General features: G+C 35.7%; 1 protein-coding gene across 2 annotated transcripts in view; it reads left to right on the forward strand.

The window, feature by feature from the left end:
- The window catches only part of mwh (multiple wing hairs), a 37,259-nt gene extending 18,185 nt beyond the window's left edge, over positions 1 to 19,074 (forward strand). For both annotated transcript variants that reach the window (XM_018508993.1, XM_018508994.1), the window contains exons 2-6: positions 1,348 to 1,420; positions 5,493 to 5,722; positions 14,629 to 14,920; positions 16,088 to 16,306; positions 16,562 to 19,074. In XM_018508993.1, the coding sequence (XP_018364495.1) occupies positions 1,348 to 1,420; positions 5,493 to 5,722; positions 14,629 to 14,920; positions 16,088 to 16,306; positions 16,562 to 19,027 (3,280 nt within the window). In that variant the 3' untranslated portion in view covers positions 19,028 to 19,074. The remainder of the gene's footprint in view (positions 1 to 1,347; positions 1,421 to 5,492; positions 5,723 to 14,628; positions 14,921 to 16,087; positions 16,307 to 16,561) is intronic.
- Positions 19,075 to 19,118: the final 44 nt, after the last annotated feature.

The raw sequence follows: 19,118 nt of genomic DNA on the forward strand, positions 1-19,118 counted from the left end.
TCGGACCGTGAAATGCCAGAGTGCTTGTAAGAAGAGTTTCGCCTTTATCTCGACGGATAAGATTATATCTGCATATCCCACACAGACAGGTGTGTGCAAGGGTGAAACGCAATTACTCGCGCGATAACCAGAATCTTTCGCGCTAATACAATTGCGATTATTACACCGAGTAATGCGTATTCGCGCGAAATCATCGTGACGTTGCGATATAAATTACATATTCGAACAAAGCTTCAAAAGTTAATAATGGAAGAAGATCCCCTTATTAGAGAGTTCTCTTTACTGAACGAATTCGAATTCATTTCTGACGGAGAATTTTCTGCATACCTTCGATAAAAGTACAATACATTCGTAAAGCTTCTTAGGCTTAGAAAGTCTATCGAGAAATTCACCAATCAGCATATTTTCCATATTTTGCGATCGGATCTCGATTACGTGCATATGCATATGCACGTATATGTTGAGAGAGAGAGAGAAAAATTGGTATTTTGGTTAGAATAAGTGAATAACGCATGCGGAGATGGTGCGCGCCATCGCCTCCGTTCTGCCGGAACGCACCGCGCGTGAGTGAGGTACCGTTTGAAAATACCACGAAGCAAATTCCGCGGAGTCGTTCTACAGCACGGGGACGATCGACAGCACGAGTACGCGTGCACGGTTCTCTAATTAAATGCAACATTCTGCGGATTCATCGATTGTACTGTAATGAAAAAGTGTACTTTTCAAGAAGGACGGTGCTGCACCTCTCTTGTCCCGCACACTTTTTTCTCCCGCCTTTTATTCGAATTCGACGCGCTAAGAATGTCACTTCCGTTTCTTCACTACGCTACTTATATGTAGTAGCCATATTCAATTGTTGCGATGTGTGTCAGAAACGATATATTATAGGATTTTTTTCTACTATACTTTCAAATAAATTCATTCTTTTTGTATGTTATTACGCGTAGATTAAAATGTAAGTACCAAACATTTCTTTACAATGGTTCATGAATAGAAATATACTTGCGAAAAAGATGGAAATGTACTAAAAATTAAAAAATATGCTAGTAATGTAATAAAATTAAAATTGCTAAATTTGGCGTATAGTAGAAAAAAAAATAAATCACGTTTATTTCTTTTCTTTTAATTCTCTTTTATACTCTAAGAACACTGTAACGACAAAATCAGATTAATATTTTAAAAAATTTGACAACAGTAAAACTTTTTTTTTCTACTGAACGCATGGTCAAATTTTGTCTTTTTAATTTCAAATCTACATATATGTTGTGTTTTTAAAATAAACAATACGATAATCTGTCTATCTCTTCTTAAATGAAAAGAGTAACCGTTTAATTTGTGAATTTTCAGCGAGTCGGACATGGCGCCCAATGCGGAGGAGGAACTGCTGGTTGTGAAACCATGGGGACCGCAACCAGAAAAGGTAGTGTCATATATAGAGGCAACGTTAAGTAAATTACTATGTAACAAATACGATTGTTCGCGTGTAAACGGCGCGGAAGCTTTATGATATAACTTGAGTCGCGCGTTAACGGCCGTTCCATGCATACGACGACCACGACAGGATGTTTCCGATTAGCATATCTTTCAACTTTGAGTAAATATATACAGAAGACAGGCAAGACCTGGACCGGCAAGTTACGACCGATCCTTATATTTTGCTCTACACCGTGAGAACTCCATCCATCACCTCGACTTGGTTCGCGCATGTGACAAGAAAGAGAATATTAATATTAAGAGAATAGAATTGGCCTTTCAAGGCTAAAGTAGCAAGTTACTTCTCACCTTGACCTTGTCGCTAACGGCATACGCGCATATATACAGCTTCATTATATATTGCATACGCCTATCTCATAAATATTCTCGCATATCTTTCCTGCTACTTATAGTATTTCGTTATTTATATTATGAGATAGCATATATCTCGTACTATCATACACGATTACATAATAAACATCAATTTCCCTTTCTTCTTTTCCAGTTAATCAAATGTAGATGTCTTAATATTTCAATCGCAATCATTGGCGGATCTTAACCATGTTATTGAAATTTCTAGTTTATCATAATTCGTATTACTAGTAATAGTCCATTAATATATGTCAAGATAAAGATAATTATTAGGTCACTTCTTCTCGATACTTCTAGAAGAATGTTCTTGTTGTTCTTGTCGCATTGCACTAATTATTAATGGATAATTTTTATATTTTTCCAATGCGTTGCCTTGATTATGGCTTTTTATTCTTTCAATTTTATTTGGACATCCTCACAAGATACGAGCTTGTCACAAAATTGTTAATACCACTTAGAATTTAAGGCACATTTACATTTTAACATAAGCGATAGATGACCATGTTTTTTTTTCTACTGTAAGCGAGATTGCTGAGTATGGGACTGTGATAAATTTGCGATTAGGATAAGATTTTTCTGATGTAAATTTATAATTTAAAGTCTTTTATTCGTTATATTGTTTTATTTTAACATTGAAAATGGTCCGAAATGGACAGAAACGTACGTCTGTTTATTATAATTACATTGTTTTATATTTTTATGTTTTTTTATTGTATTAAATTCAAATCTATACAAATATTGTTTGTCGTCACATATTTTTATTAGTTTCTACTTCTGTATTTTTAGGCTCGTGACCCTTTTAATTTAGTAATATTTTTAAAGATAATTATGTTTTATCGGTTTATTTGTATGTGTTGATCCAACCAAAAGATATCGCCGCCCCCGAATACACGTTGTATGTAGTTTCACTTTAACGCACGTGAAAGTCAAAGCTTTTACGAGTGTTAAGATCGAAATTGCTCAATTCGTCGGATGAAAATGGAAATCGTGGACGAACTCGAAATTAGATCGACTGTGACGAGATATCGTGTGCGCAGTCATATGCGATGTTCCATCGTTGCGGGAAAGTCTCGACGGCGATTTCACTTAAATTGCGGAAGGGATTCGTAAAAAGAATAAAAAAACTAATGGCGTACCGAAAGCGTTGTTATTAAGACTTTCAATAAATCATCAGTTTTATAAGAGGCCAACATTGGGTTTTTTCACTCCAAGTTAAAAATTTTTAAGGGGGGGAGGGGGAGCGAGGAAAAATCTATTTCCTGACATAAAACGCGAACGCATCTCCGTAAGTTAATTAATAAGCAAATTATATTTATGACCGTAATTGCTATAGAATCTTATCTTTCATCGTCACGATGTCACGTAAAGACAAGCCAAAACGAAGACAACATCGGCACGCGTCGTACCTCGCTGTAACGAGATCCAATCATGAATGTTCCTAGATAATAGCAACGAGTACTGAGCATGATTGATCGTGCTAATGATCCTTTTTCGCGTCGTATAACAAATTTAAATTTATATTTTCTAAAAGCCATCAAATTTTCTCTCGTGAAAAGTATTTTACTTTTTACGATTGCATACGTAAGCTGCACTGTTTCACAAAACTGTTGGATAGCAGGGTGGATGTATCGTTGCAATTTCGTTCATAACACAGGCCTGCATGGTTTTGTTGATTGGGATTTAACTATGTTTTCTTACGTAATTTTTCGCGCTGAATCCGAATCCGGCTGCAGAATTGCTCTATCACGTCGAGATTTCGAAATTTTATCAATTTTTAATTGAATTTCAAATATGGCTGAAAATGGCTTATTTGACTGTTTTGGGTTAAGATTTCTCGAAATCTCGACGTGATAGAGCAATTCTGCTGCCGGATTCGGATTCAGCGCGAGAAATTACGTAAGAAAACATAGTTAAATCCCAATCAACTTTCAACACCTCCAATTTTGCAGGCCTGTGTAATTAATATCATTGCATCCGTACAGATCTTCCATTTTTACATATAATCTTACAAATTGGCTGAATAAAATCGATATTCTAAAAATTCAATGTAAAAGATAACAAAGAATATTTATCTTCGTAGGCGATGTGTATGTAGGAAAAAAATTAATGCATCAGGTAGACTGGTGCATATAAACAACGTTAAGAAATTATATCGAGATATTCTCATAGTTACATTGTGCCCTCCGTTCTCATTTGTAAATAGTGTTTATTTACTCGCGTACCACAACCGCGAGTGAATGCAATCGCTTTGCAATAATACGGTATCTACAGACCAGATGTATGACCGCAAACCAGAGATACAAGAATATCGAGGGTTTTCTGATTTCCTTTCTATTTTGTTCCTCCCCTCTTATTTTTCTTTCAAACCATCTGGAGCAAAATGCGTCTGTACTTTTTACTCATGCTATTTCTTTATACCAATGTCTGCTTTATTTGTATGAATAAAAACGAAACCATTTTTGTTCTGGAAAATTCTGTGATATATAATTTACTCAACTGAAAGTTTCTAAACATATTCTCCAATTTGTCTATGATGTTACGATTTCTCAAAACGCTCATTCGATTAACCTCGCTCTATCGTTTAATAAGTGTAAATTATATTAAAATAGAATAACTGTACGAGCTTACGGGAATTATTCTAAATGTAATTGACTCATTTGAATAATTTATACATTTATACTGCTTCCGTGTGCGTCAATAGCGGATTGTTTCATAATTTATACATTCTACATTAACCGTAAGCACGAAAGTAAATTAATTTTACGTAATTTGTTCGCTTGAAGTACAATACGTACGTGTTAACAAGAAAGCATCGTTGATTAGAATCGCTTCTCTCCTGAAATACTTGAAAGTAGGAAACACTTTTATATATTTTTTATTATCACAACTAAAATAGAATAAGTTTATACTATTACGATCAGTATACATAATTTCAGTTTTGATATTGATGCAAATCAACGTATAACGTTATTGCATAATAGATTTATTTGTCATGCAGAGAAATTTTAGATTAACGACGCATTTTCTGTTTTATTGTAATTTTCTTGCGTTTGTTTAGGACTTTTTAATCTAAAATATAAATTTGTTTAATCTATATTTGTAATTGGCAGAAATCCAACTATACAAACGATTGGGTTTAATTAACGATTCTAGTTTCATCACTATAGCTATTCTCCTCGTAGCAGCATCCAGCTACCGCTACAACTTATGGTTAGCGAGAAAAGACGATAATCACTATGATCCTATCAATTTATGGTTGAAAGCGCCCTGAAATTAACCGTAGATATCTTTCTATTCTATCTTTCGACATAAATATTTCATACGTGTAAGCGACCAATAATTCGTGTGCTCTTTGAGATTTATTCGAATGAAGTATAAAATACCGTGATGCTAATTCTATGTAGATTAACAAATTAATTCTGTAAGTTAAGGTGACATTTTAAACGATGACTACTTTTGATTTCGCCGTTGTTTTAATGATTTTAAAAGAGTTTCATTTTGTACATTCATCGCAGAAGGAATCGTAATATAATATAATGTCATTTTCAATGTAAATAGAAAATGCCATTAATTATATAAATGAATATTCCATGAAATGAAATAATTTCAAGAGCCTTGCTAATTAGATAATCAAACTGTTCGTACAGGAACGCTTAAGGCCACCTACGTATAATGCCGAAGATTACGCAATCGCGCTGAGACGATGGGGAAGACGCCCATTAGGAACCGTTCAAGACTCTCAAGGTACTTTGCCGTCGACAACCAGTTCGAGTTCCGGTTACGCATCCGGAAGTGGCGAGATGACCTTGAGACAATTCACATCGGTCAGCGAGCTGTTAAATAAACTCAGAGCCGATCTCAGACTTGCCTTTCCCAGGTTAGTACCCAGTCTAATTAATCACTTGTCACTAACAAATAATTGGATTGATTTTTACCGCTTCCTAATGTAATTATCTATTTGTAGATTCATTTGATTTGCGCGTTCACAGTTATAAGTTAATTTCTAAACGCGCCATACACAGTAGGATATCAAAAAGAGAAATCAAGATTCAAAGGATAAGTTTTCAAAGATTTTCAATTCTTTTTTTAATATCGTATGTACCTATAACGCATCTGTTTATTATTAGACGATTATAAAAAACAATTCCACAGGAAGTGATTACTATTCATTTTGTAACACGGATTAGTTCAGTCTCATATTCTCAGAATAGCAAATTTCTGTAGATACACGCGAGAAACGCACGCGGAAGTATGAAATATGAATTATTTGTGAACGATTAAAATAACACTCACTGTTCGTGCTCCCTAGGTGGAACTAATGACGAGAGAGATGTAAGATATTAATCTCTCGCGAGAATTGCTAAGTATAAATTGAAAAATTAAGCATTTAAATTTATAAAAAACTTAGATCCTATGTGTTCAACAGAAATTCAAATTCCCACGTTTGTGCTTTCAAAAATTTTTTATTTCGAGTTGTATCTTAAAAATGATATTCCTGGAAATGCGATGAATAAGAGAAATGATCCATCGAATATTCGTCGAATGTAAAAAAAACATACGCGGAATCAGTTTACAGTTATCTTTTACAGTTGTCTTTTCACGGGGAAATAGGAGATGGACCAAAATATACGAAACGTTCTAGCTCATCAAAATACTTTCCTCTTAATCGCGACACTAACCGTTTGATTTACGACTTGAGAATTCTTGTACATTTGGAAAGGGCAATGTTCGCAAATGAATATCTCTAACATGGAAATTAATTAAATAGATAAATAAAAATATATTTCTCGTGTTATACACTTGACGCAACAAGCGAGATGTCTAAAGAATTAATCACAATTCTAAACTGATACGTCATAAAAATTATTTACACGATTAGAAAAGTGATGCCGAAGGCATAATGCGCAACCGTGTGCAACGTTCACGCCTGTTAAGTCCGAAGGTGATTAAGAATCGCGCGTTATCGTTAGAATTTTTCTTCCTGCCTGTCAATGCCTCACACCGCTAGCCGGAAGATCGATGATGTTTGTCTCGCGCCGAGACGCTTGAGGCACGTTTATTCATATTGATTTGTAGTGCCTATCGCCGCAGTAAGAGCTACCTAATTGGTCGTAATAATGAAACCGCAATAACAATCTTATTCCTGGCACAAATCAAGTTTAATTATAACAATTTTAACATATAATAGCCTAAACCGCTAAATTCACACTTTTTCTCTCTTATTTTTTTAATATTATAACTTATAACTAGATGATGGACTCGTTTAGCCACGGGATTTCGCGGTTATTTTGAAAAATTATGATGTATCCTGCTGCTCCCCGATTATATGAACGATTTACGTGGCGCAAGTGATCTGCTATTTGTTCCGCGAGAGAGAGAGAGAGAGAGAGAGAGAGAGAGAGAGAGAGAGAGAGAGAGAGAGAAGAGCGCGAATCCGTTAACTTGGCAGATGATTAAAGATGGTGCTCAGTATTAAATTCTTCCACAGTCTGTCGTTGGTACAGCATGTTTTAAAGAACGAATGTTGATGGCTCTATCCTCCGCTTGCACACGTGCGTCATATGGCGGACGAGAATGTCCCAGATAAATGAGTTATAATACGTTGCGCTTCTCGATGTCGGCGGATAACCCGTAAGTAGCGGCTTCGAATAACCGAATGCCGATATTACGGCTAACTGTATAGTGGCACACCGCTGCAAATCGATCTGGCCGAGCTGCACATCTTCCGTCTTTCCTGGCGAAACAGCTAAAACGACAGGTGTATCATTTACAACGAAGCCCTATTAGAGCTCCTAATTGTATTTTCATGGATTCATTGTACGTATGGCTCATACAGAATGGATCCTTAAGTAGACTTCCATATATTCTCATCCATAACGGTACTATAGTTACGAGACAATATTCTCCATCAATAAAATTTTTACTCTGTATTGATAGACATATATCTACATATTATAGATAGATAGACACACAGATAGAATATACATATATTAATAATATCATACCATTAATAAATTAATGTATTAATTATATACATTATATTCATTTTATATACATATATATAATTAATAATATATATTTGTATATTAATATAATAATTGAATAAATGAATATATATGCTGTGTAAAGCAAATCTGATAATCTGTCAAATTTAGTTTGTACTACTTCACTTTACTTCCTTATTTACTTTCATCAATCATATCGGTCGTCTAAAGTGAAGACAACTTTCTAGTCAATTGATGAACTCGAGACGAGTGTATCGTCTTGAAGGAAGTTAAAAAAATTTTAGGATTTGACAGTTTTAAAGTGAGTATCAAATGAGAGGATGAAATCATTCCACTTTCTCCCAATAAAATCTATTTTGTCGAAAGAAATACTATTTTATTTATAATTTATTTTATTTCTCCGTGAGTACGTATGCGCGAAACTATTTCAAATCTTATAGTCTTAGAAACTCATATATATATATATATGTGTGTTTGTGTGTATGAAATTTATTTAATTAATAAAAAATATATATAAATATAGAAATATTACAATTATAAATTTGTTTATAATATAATAGAATAGAAAAACTGTGAATCAAGTTTGTTTTTTTTTTATTCTTTTGAATCTTGTTTATTAGAAAATTACACACACACACACTCTTACTTCTTTTTTTAATTACATTCTTTTCTTAATTAGATGTAGTTAAGCGATAAAATCTGCATATATGTAATCTGATAGAGGAGATATCGTAACGTGATGTATTTTTTTACGCAGTAGTGAGCACAGAAAGAAAACGCACACAAATGTATGTATAGTGAGAAACGAAGGTGGCGATACATGAAGTGTCTCAATGAAGGATTGTTACAAGCAAAACGAATCGACTCTCTGATTAGTCTCCGAGAAATCATCTTGATTAGTTAATGGAAGAAACATATAAAAATATACGAAGCAAACTAAGAAGAAAAAAATCTTTCGGCCGTTTTTGCTCCCTTTTTGCTCCCTTTTTGCTCCCTTTCGCACACCGCGAGCAAGTATTAGTCGCCTCGAAGGCGAAGCCTCGACCGGGCACCGAACCCGCCGTACACTCATAGTCCACAGGTGCTTCCGCTTCGCGTAATAACGAATGCATAACCGCTTCCTACTACACTCGTGATGAAAAACGAGGAAACTTTTTCTCTAGCACGATATCAGACACCGCTGTTGCCGTCTTTTTGCACGCGGTGCATGTCGATACGTTTGTCATTGTTTGCCGCATGCTTGTTTGCCTCTTTAAGCGTCTATTCTTTGCTGGTTATATTTCAATAGTTTTCTACGATGTGTATCTGGTTTCTTCATTGTCCTTCAAAGTGATCGCTGAATGCACTTATATCTTGTCCATTAGATCGTTCGATTATAATTATAGTTAACTCTATCCGCATATCGTTTATCAACGACTTCTCATATATATTTAATTAACATATCTATATTATTCTCGTATATTAAATTAAATAAAAAATTAATTTCAAAAAATAGATGGAAATTAATATAGCCAATCCAATATTACTAAGGCAAATCTAAAAAAAAATTTTTAATTATTAGAGGAAAGCCCCCTATTATGAGCGTTTCTGCTAAACTAATAAACGCTATCTATTGGTTATACCATAGATTTATTGCTCTTGGATTGAAAACTATTTAGTAGAAAGTTCATTATATTAGATCGTGCCTGTAAAAAAAGATTTTAGAATTTGAATAACTTCAAGTTTCATTGAGATGAGCCTTTAAACCTTTATTATTTAATAAATAAATATTTGGCAATAAATTCTTCATGTAGTGATAGAGTAAGGTCGTACTAATAGAAAAATACGGGATATGTAGAATTGCTTAGTTGCAGAAGTTAGATTTGATGATTGTAAAACCGTAAGGCGTGGAAATTACGTAATATGAGATACCCAGGGTATTTCTAATATGAAATAATCCATGCTCCTATGTCGTAGTGAAAATTGTTGCTAAAGTATAAATGTTATTGTACAATAATAAAAAGGATAACCGAAATGAACGTCGAGTGCCTATTTCTGTGATGCTTGATTCGAACTACCTAAAGACGAGTTTTGAATCTATCGCATGCTCATTTTTTGCGCACGCTGACTGTGTTTGTTTATATTTTAGAAACATTAAATGAAGTTTTTTAATTGCAATACTGATATACTTTGCGTTTTACTATCGATTTCTCGGGGCATCTCATATTAGGAGCACAATTTTTTTACTTTGCGATTTGCTCACTTTTTACATTTCTTTAATTAAAAAAAAAATGAAATTTGAATTAAATTTTATATAACATTATCTTACAGCTTATCAAATTCCCTTCCAAATGACCTATTATTTTTTTAAATTCCATAAACTTCTAGCATTTACCCAAAATGAACTCGATATCTCATAATAGGGGTCTTTCCTCTACATCTGTTTAATTAATAAAATTTTGTTTAATTTTTCTGTGACTTTATTATATGATTTCACGTAAATTTTAAATCATACAAAACGAATTTAAAATCGTAATAAAGCATATAACAACTTGATAAAATCAATATTGTGCAATACTTGGAATTAAAAAAAATTATGCAAGATTGTTGAAAATAAAGTCATAATGAGAAAATTATGTGAAACGGCATGAAAACGTCATTTTGTCGTGATGAGTAATGACATTAAAAAATAAACTAGTACGTATAGAGGAATGTATCGTAGATGTTACTTCCATGAATTATATGCATACATTAGCATGCATTTGTACATGTAATATTGGGTTTATCCATCGTGATCAAAATATATTGTCGTTATCGTGAACGTTTTATGCGTTATCAATATTCATGCGCCATGTGCTGCCCAGTGATCCATACGTTCTGTCGGCTAATCTTGATACATATTCTTTTGGAATATAAGTTGCTCCAGTATAGGTTTCATCCAGTCAATTGATCTTTTCGTTATGCACCATCTCGATCCTTACACGAAATGCTAATTGTCAAGAAACTGCACAATATAAGGGAAAAAATGAGAAAACAAAAATTATTTGGAAGAAAAGATGGATCTGTGGCCGGAATTCGTAAGTCAATTCTTATATTTATGACTGTCTTAAGTACAGTCTTAAGATGTCGCGCTAACCTCTTGGTCAGAGGGCCCATATTAGCATCTTAAAACATTACTTAAGACAGTCTTGAAATAAGAATGGACTATGAATACCGGCCTATTAAATATCAAGATAGCTTATATATTTGGGCATGACTGTCGCGGCTGCATCACGCTCGTTTTTCTCTTTTACTGTCACTCTCATCGTGTCTTCGAAGCTTTCGTTTTCTCCGCATCCAAACGCGGTCGTCGTGGACATTTTTACGGTGCGAGCAACAAAGGCGGATCCTTTGTATTTCGTGCACGTACTGCGCTATACCTCTGGTATCGCGATACCTCGCGCATTATGCATAATACGCCGGTAACATAATGCATCCATTGTTAAGAGGGAAGAACCGCTGTCTTTTTCTTCTCCTCTTGCCTTCCTTTGTCGTTAAACGCGAGAGACGTCGACCGCAGCGATATAAGAGGCATTTAACACTCATTTGCATGTCCCGTGTATTCGATTCACTGCGTGTCACTCACACACACACACACGCACATATGTGTGAGCTGTTTATAGCAATTTCCGTCTAGACAAAGCCCATTTCGATATATTTTTTCGGCGAGTTATGCGTCGTATCGTAAGGCCGGGTGCCTTAGCATATATATATATATTATACTAAACATTCAAATCATTCGCTTTCGAATATTCTCCAACAGCATTATTAATGCTCGATTCTTTGCAAACTCTATTATGTAGTGGGTCTATTATGTAATAATCAGCGATTATACTTTCGTTCAATAGTCAGGAATTGTTTCATGGGATGAGGTAACGAGGCGTACTTCTCAGGATTGTTTTTTCTGCGCGAAAATGTGCCAAGTGAACATGATAATTGAAGGGGTATGTGGAGGTGAGATATGTGTTGCGAAAGTTAAATAAAGATACTCCCCGTACTGATATTATCTTTTTTCACTAACACCTCTAACTACTATTATTGTAATATAACTACTTAATTTTCTTTAATATACTTTTATATATTTTATTCAAAGTAATACGATTCAAGTAATACTGTTAGAAACATATTTTTATTAAAATATCACCTTACTTTTTGTTCGATGTTTTATAAAAATCGATATATACTCATGAATCGCTGTTTCGCCATTGATATTTGTGAGAATTACATTATAAAAAACATCAAGATTCCACTTAAAAAGATGTAGTTTTATTTCACGTTGTCATTTCTTTCTTATCAAAGATTTCTTTTTTATCAAGATATTCAAGTGAGTTAATTAAAATAAGACATTCTGTATATAAATTTGTTTACATCTTTTTCCTTTATACCGTATTATATACTCAAAGCCACAAAAAATGAATCACTATATGACGTTGCCATTTTTTTAACGAGGGCAAAGTATACATTAATCCTCTTGCCTTCAAACATTCGATGCTCATTTCTACCTTCAATCGCAACAACGAATTCACAGCTTCTTATTAGCCAAAAAACATGTCAATTGGTTATGACGGCACTTAATTTACGGTTTATGTGTATCATTTTCTTTCTCTCTCTCTTGTTTGCCGCTACATGTTGGTTGGCGAATAACGGAATGTTGCGCAACGATGCTATAAATGGCACGTGAAGCAGTATGGTCCTTCTTTGGTCCTGAATGCGATGCTTGACAATGCTGCAACGGGATACTCATGCTAAATTTGGTATAGCATGATAAAATGCATAGAATTCTTCGCGCGATTGAATTTTTAATTTTCGATGGAATCTCTTTGAACATTTGCTATCGGTGAAAATATGCGCTACTTAAGGTAATGCAGAATTTTCTTTTCGGCTCAACATCTCGCGAGGAAATAACATTGCGGATAAAGAGGTTCGTGCAGAATCTCGTAGGAATTAAAGGCATTTTATTTTTCTAAAAAAAAGATAGACACAATAATATCTACTTTTCTCTTAATCAGCGAATGATAGAAATTTTCTTCATACAACTTGCGATTATTCGTGCACAATTCAAGCAACATAACTGTCGTAACACGTACAAAGACGAGATGCCTCTTCTCTGTGCCATCTCTTTTATTACGCCATCGCGTGTCTTCTAAGCAGTGCTATTAAGAAAATTAAACCGATCGGAGGAAGTTCAAAAGTACCTTAGCGCAATTACGATAGATTCGATGCGCATCATTTCCACAAAATCGGAAAAAATTACGAATACTCGCACGAGTATGGACTTGTCACTGCGTGACAGGTATAACGTGTACTTTCCCGTCCTTACACCTGTTTACCTTAAGGCGTTGCGGGTAGTTGTAAAGGGAAACCATCTCACGTTGCTCTCCTGCTGAATTGTATAAAGACTTCGTAAAAGGACACTCGGATCGATCAGAGAAACGTTAATAACACTCGATTTATATAACATTATATGTAAAATTGTCGAGTCTTTTACCGACTTTTGACGATTTAAAATATCTACTAACTATTCGATAACACAACATTTGTTTTAAGTTAAACGAACGAGATGAGTCTTACTTCTCTGTAGCTAGTCTTACAGAGAGATATAGATATAGAGAAAGAGGAAGCCTTATTTATTCAATGATGTTAATATAACTTATATAACTGATAGTATTTTCGAGGAAATGATACTTTGATTCTTATCGAGTGACAAGTGATGAAAAAGCTGTCCCGCAACAGCTTGGACAGGTCTCTCTTGTAATGTCTTTGTTAATATATTCAGGAGCGATGATGATCGATTCCTTCGTTCAATCACGAAGTCGTCCTCTTCGCTCTCGTGGTGACAATCTCAGAAAAAAAAATTCGCTGAGCTACACGCGCATAAACCGGATCGGTTTTCTTGTCGAGCGAGAAGCTCCGTAATTATGTAATTACTATCTTTTTTCTTTATATTTTCATATCTTCAACGCTTATGTGACGATTTTTATTCAAAACATAAGAATGTTATTACAACCAGTATTCATTGGCGTAACTACCGGTATGTTGAAGTTTAGATGAGAAATCTTCTTAGTCGTAAACATTTAATATCTGAAATGATGTACGTTCAATGGCAGAGTCATGATTCAAACATGCAGAATGACCGAGTCGCTTATGTATTCCATCTCTATGTATTTTCTAGTATTAAATAGGTTTTTGACAATTAAAAAATTTTTGCAAAGTTTGTTGCGAAATGATTTTTCGTTTTCTTACTTCTAAAAATTAGTTTCTTAAATTTGGATTTTTCAAAAATTCATTTTATTTTGACGTGCCATATATCAGTGACTTTAATCTTATTACTAAAGAGAAGATCCAAAAAAAGCTGAATATGTGTATACGTATATTAGATAATTATGTAGATTTAGATTCTGATTTTCTCTTTATTTCTTTTGACTTTTAATGAATAATATTAAAATATATTTATTAAAAGAAATTTGTGTGTACGTGTTATATATATGTATACATATATTCTTTATAGATGTCACACACAAACAGTATTTCTATTTTTAATAATTGAATTTCCATTTTTATCCGCAAGAAAATATATTTATGATTATGTGTATAATCACGTAGTAAATATAAAATAATAAAAACAATAGGCGACACAGATGTTAAGAACGCGGAAGTATTAAAGAAAAATAAAAGAAGAAAATTTCGCTATATCTCTCGTTACGATTATACAAGATGTCGAATATTCTTGTGACAAGTGATGATTTTTGGTTGTTTTCAGCTTCGTGCAAGAGTTCGCCTCGCCGCCGGCGGATGGAATGACCCTGCTGTTGGAAACTTTACGCGGCGTTCAACTAGCTCAAAGTTCACCCCCGAATTCGGGGCAGACCGGACCTAGGATCGGTACCAGAAGGGCTGCCCTGGACGAATTGGGGTGCGTGGAATGCCTGGCGGCATGCGGCGAACGATGCGCCGATGCACCGCGGCTATTAGTGCAGGCGCAACCTGGCCTCCTAGCTCTCGCGGTCTGTCTGACCAGTAGCCTCAACCGGTCCCGAGTTCTGGCTCTTCAGGTAACAATCGTCACTTCCGCTCGCGAAGCGTCGCGATACCGTTAGATAAAAAGAATCGATTACAGAGCTGCTGCGTGTACTTGGTACTGCGTCGCGCGAACGTCGGCACGTTGTCGTGAAATAACGCGAGATTCTTCATTTCACGAGCTTTTATATCATTTTCTTACCTGTTCAATTTACATTCCCAGATCCGATATATTTTTGCCAAGTATATGTATATGAGTATAATTAATAAAAATTACGCATATATTATTTAATACAATCATATTACGTATATATTTAATAAGTTCATTTTTTAATTTCTGCACATAAAAGCGGAACACTGCTCGTCTCAAGTAGCGGATTAATGTCAGAAGACAATAGTGACGTCTATTTTGATATCTATGAGACATCGTCATATCTTGTGTAATTGTGCTACTTGAAGTGTTTACACCTCGATACGAATTGCGGTTACGGATACAATTATGATAACAGTAACTCGATATACTTGTGTATACGAAAGTGATAAAAATTCACTCATGAAGGAAATAAAGAAATTACAGTTACCAATAAAATTAAGTGCTAGTGGGTCACTTCATCTTACGCGATAAGTTAATGCTCCCGGTAATTTGGTCATTTTTTCTCAGTCGTCAAGATGGAGTCGTAAACGCGTGTTTCGAGCAGAGGAGATACGCTCGACAGGCGGCGGCGCCGTTATTTCGAAGGTGCTCACCGTCGAAACCAGTTTTTATCGTTTATCCGCCGAATGTTATTCGATCGAGAGCATTGGCTTCGTTTACAAACTTATATATACATATACCCGCATGTTACGTGGATGACGTTGGATCTGTTTTTTATTTTCCGGTTCTCGAGATGTGTATACTATTAATACCTTGCGAGCGGATATCGTGCGATACAATCAGCAGTTGTCTAGTCGAGGCAGATAATTACACGCGACACGTGATCACAAATTCTGTAAATCTACGACTGTATAATAAGAACATCCATTTATAGTGACGAAATAATAAATAATCAGGTTCCAAGTACACAATCTCCCGCGTGAATGTTTTGACAAATTTCAAATTTGTCTTTTCTTCAGCAAACACATTCAGCATACATTGCGAGTCTTCAATATCTTCTGTGTATTATATTTTATTTTCTAAAAGAATATATTTCATTGCTTTGCAGCTCTTGACGAAAGTGTGCCAAGCACCAGGTGGACACGCGGCTGTTTCGGAAGCGGTATCGACTCTGAGACTCAAATACGGAGAAGGAGGGAGATTTCGATTTTTAGCAGGCGCTCTTTTAGCCCCGAGAGCAGCCATTGCGTTGAGGGTTGCAGGAGTTTCGTTTCTAAACGCTTTTCTGAAATCTGCACCCCGCACGCAAACCAAGTTATACATTCAGGTAAGAAATACAGTAAAATATCCACCATACATTCATTTTGTTTTTACTTTTGTTTAATCCTTTCACGTCCAGAGTGACAATCGGGGGAAACTAAATAGCTGTCATCTTGTATTAAACTGAAAATTGCTCCTTGTTTGAGTCCTACTATTTACATTTAAAGCCTTTGTTCGATATATCGGATAATAATATAGTCGTCTTATAACATTTGTCTCCATTATTTCCGTATCAGAATACAAATATTTCGCTTTCTTTTAGGCTGAGGCCTGCGAAGCTGGTTTAGAGCCGCAGGTACTTCAGGAATGGCTTAGGGAATTTGACGGACGCGAAGAGGACGCTTTAACTGATTTACTGCACAAGGAAGTTCAGAGATGGGCGCACAATTGTGTCGACGTGGACGCTCTGCAGCGCAGGGTGACGCGGGCGGAAGAAACTTGCAGGGTACTCAGCAAAAAGGTATCGCTTTTGCAGATGCAATTAGAGAAACGAAATGATTGCAACTTGGAAGAACGAGATAAATCCACGCCGGTGATTCTTATTGCTGCCAAAAGCCCAAAAGTATCTTCGAACGCGGAGGATGAAGGTATCAGCTCTTCGGAGAGATCCAGCAGTCCTGAAGATACGAAGCATCAAGCAAGAATCAATCGGCAGAAAGCCTCACCTGTGCAAAGTAACGATCAGGAAACAACGATAGATGACGTGATCGAGGAGCTGAGGATCATAGTGAAAGACGCTGAGGAAGAATTCAGCGACAAAACTCAAGAACTGAATCATCGTGCTAATAACAATCAAGAAACTGTCCGTAATAAGCAAGAATCGGATAAAAATAAATTATACCGATCGAATTCCAAGGTCTCGTTGAATAACTCTGAGAGTTATATGTACGACAAAGTACCCAAGAGAGACCAATATACGGATTTGAAGATACTAAAATCGAATACGGGCTCTAACGCGTTTCAAAATCAGATAAAAAGTGAGCAAGTGACTTATTTCGGCAATGATCAAGATTGTAGTACTGATTCGGATGGCACGAAGAAATTGAGTCTTGGGCTGCGCAAAACATCAAAGTCATCGATGGAAGGCAGTGTTAAGATCGTTGTAAAGGGACCAGATGTGGAAGAGGCGATAGTACCGGCTATTCTACATCCACAACCGCCACGAAGGGCAACGCCGTGCATATCAGCCATCATGTCCGCTAGGCATTGCGACTTCGCTGATCATGCAGAGATGTACAACTCCCACGACGAGGAAGTCGAGGAAGAAACTCTCGGTGACGGCAGCGATTCATTGCTAAGCGCTTCCAAACTCAAGTATAACAGCAAACATCAAATCTATGACGGACAGATGAGAATTATTAATGAGGATCACTTGCAGAAACAAACCAAAAGCGATACTATATTGATAGGCTCGAATCGTATCGATGTTAAATTTAGAAAGAGTCTCGATGATTTGCATCATTTCGAAGATAATGATATAAAAGATAGAAAAACTTTGAGAAATTACGATGCTTCGAAAGCAAATATTATTACGGATGTCAGGCCGATTAATAAACAAATCGATGTTTACAGACAATTCGAATCTATTCCCAAGGGATTCGAGACGTCCTCCGGACGATCGGCTGATCAACGGATGATTCATCGGCATAGTTCTAAATATAGAAGCGAGATAGAAAAGAGGAAATATTTACGTCGCTCCGCTAGTCACGATTACTTCGAGTCAAATGTGTCCAGTCCACGATCGAGACGGTCGGGGAGTAGAGTGGAGTGTCGTATCAGAAAATTTGAAAGTTTAAATTCTTTCGACGAGCATCGGAGCCTACAGAATTATGAGAGATCAAACGACTTCGAGAATCTTGGTAAACAGGAGCAGGTGTCACTGCTGACTGATTCTTCCAGATTTAAAATGCGTAGATCGGAATCTTTTCATCACATCTCTCATCACGTGTCAAAGAGAGATCAATGCTCATCGAAAGGAGAAAGCGATAGCGGTCTTTTTTACTTCACGGATTTTAATTTGAAGCCTGTTGTCACGAGACGACCGCGATCAATCGACGCACCAAAGTCTCCCAGTTTGATAACGAAGTCCTTGGATAGGATTGACGAAGGCCTAGACTCGATGGTCGATATTGTTATTACACAAGAGCAAAATCAATGGAACGGGAATAAACGTCAGACAAAAGCGACCAAATCCCGCAACGAGAAGCAGTCGGCAAGATCAAGAGTAATCAAATCTGATGATTTTTGTAGTAATTCTTCAGAATTTGATCAACAAGGAAAGCGAGATAATCTCGTTTCTAGAAATAGAGATATGAAGAACGATGAACTGTATCATGTTAACAATAAGCAATTAAAAAGCGACGAATTCTACGAGGAACAGAGAACTCGCGAATGGAATTATCATAACGAGTTAAATTATGCGAGAAGCAAGGGCGAAACTAACTCATCGGAAGACTCACCGATAATATTATCAAAAAATGGCATAAGACACAATTCCTTTTGCCAAAAAGATAAAATCAATAATAAGTTCACTAGCAGACCGAACGAATCAGGAATTTTTGCTGGGCGAACATACGATACATTTGGTCTTGGAAAGAATCGTTTCAACGCGGGCAAATATTCGGGAAATCAGCCAATTAAAGAAAATCTAATTAGTCGAAGAAATACAACATCTTCGCTGATTGGGAAACGTGGAAAAGTAACGGACATTGTCTCTGGTCTTTACTGAACGTGTCTTAAGTATAAATTTTGTATGAAACTCTAATGAATTAATGGAAATAATTTGTACAATTTTTCCGCGTATAAAAAATAATTAAGAA

This window comes from Trachymyrmex cornetzi, unplaced genomic scaffold (genome assembly GCF_001594075.2).
Source record: "Trachymyrmex cornetzi isolate Tcor2-1 unplaced genomic scaffold, Tcor1.1 scaffold277, whole genome shotgun sequence".
Taxonomy (NCBI): Eukaryota; Metazoa; Arthropoda; class Insecta; order Hymenoptera; family Formicidae; genus Trachymyrmex; species Trachymyrmex cornetzi.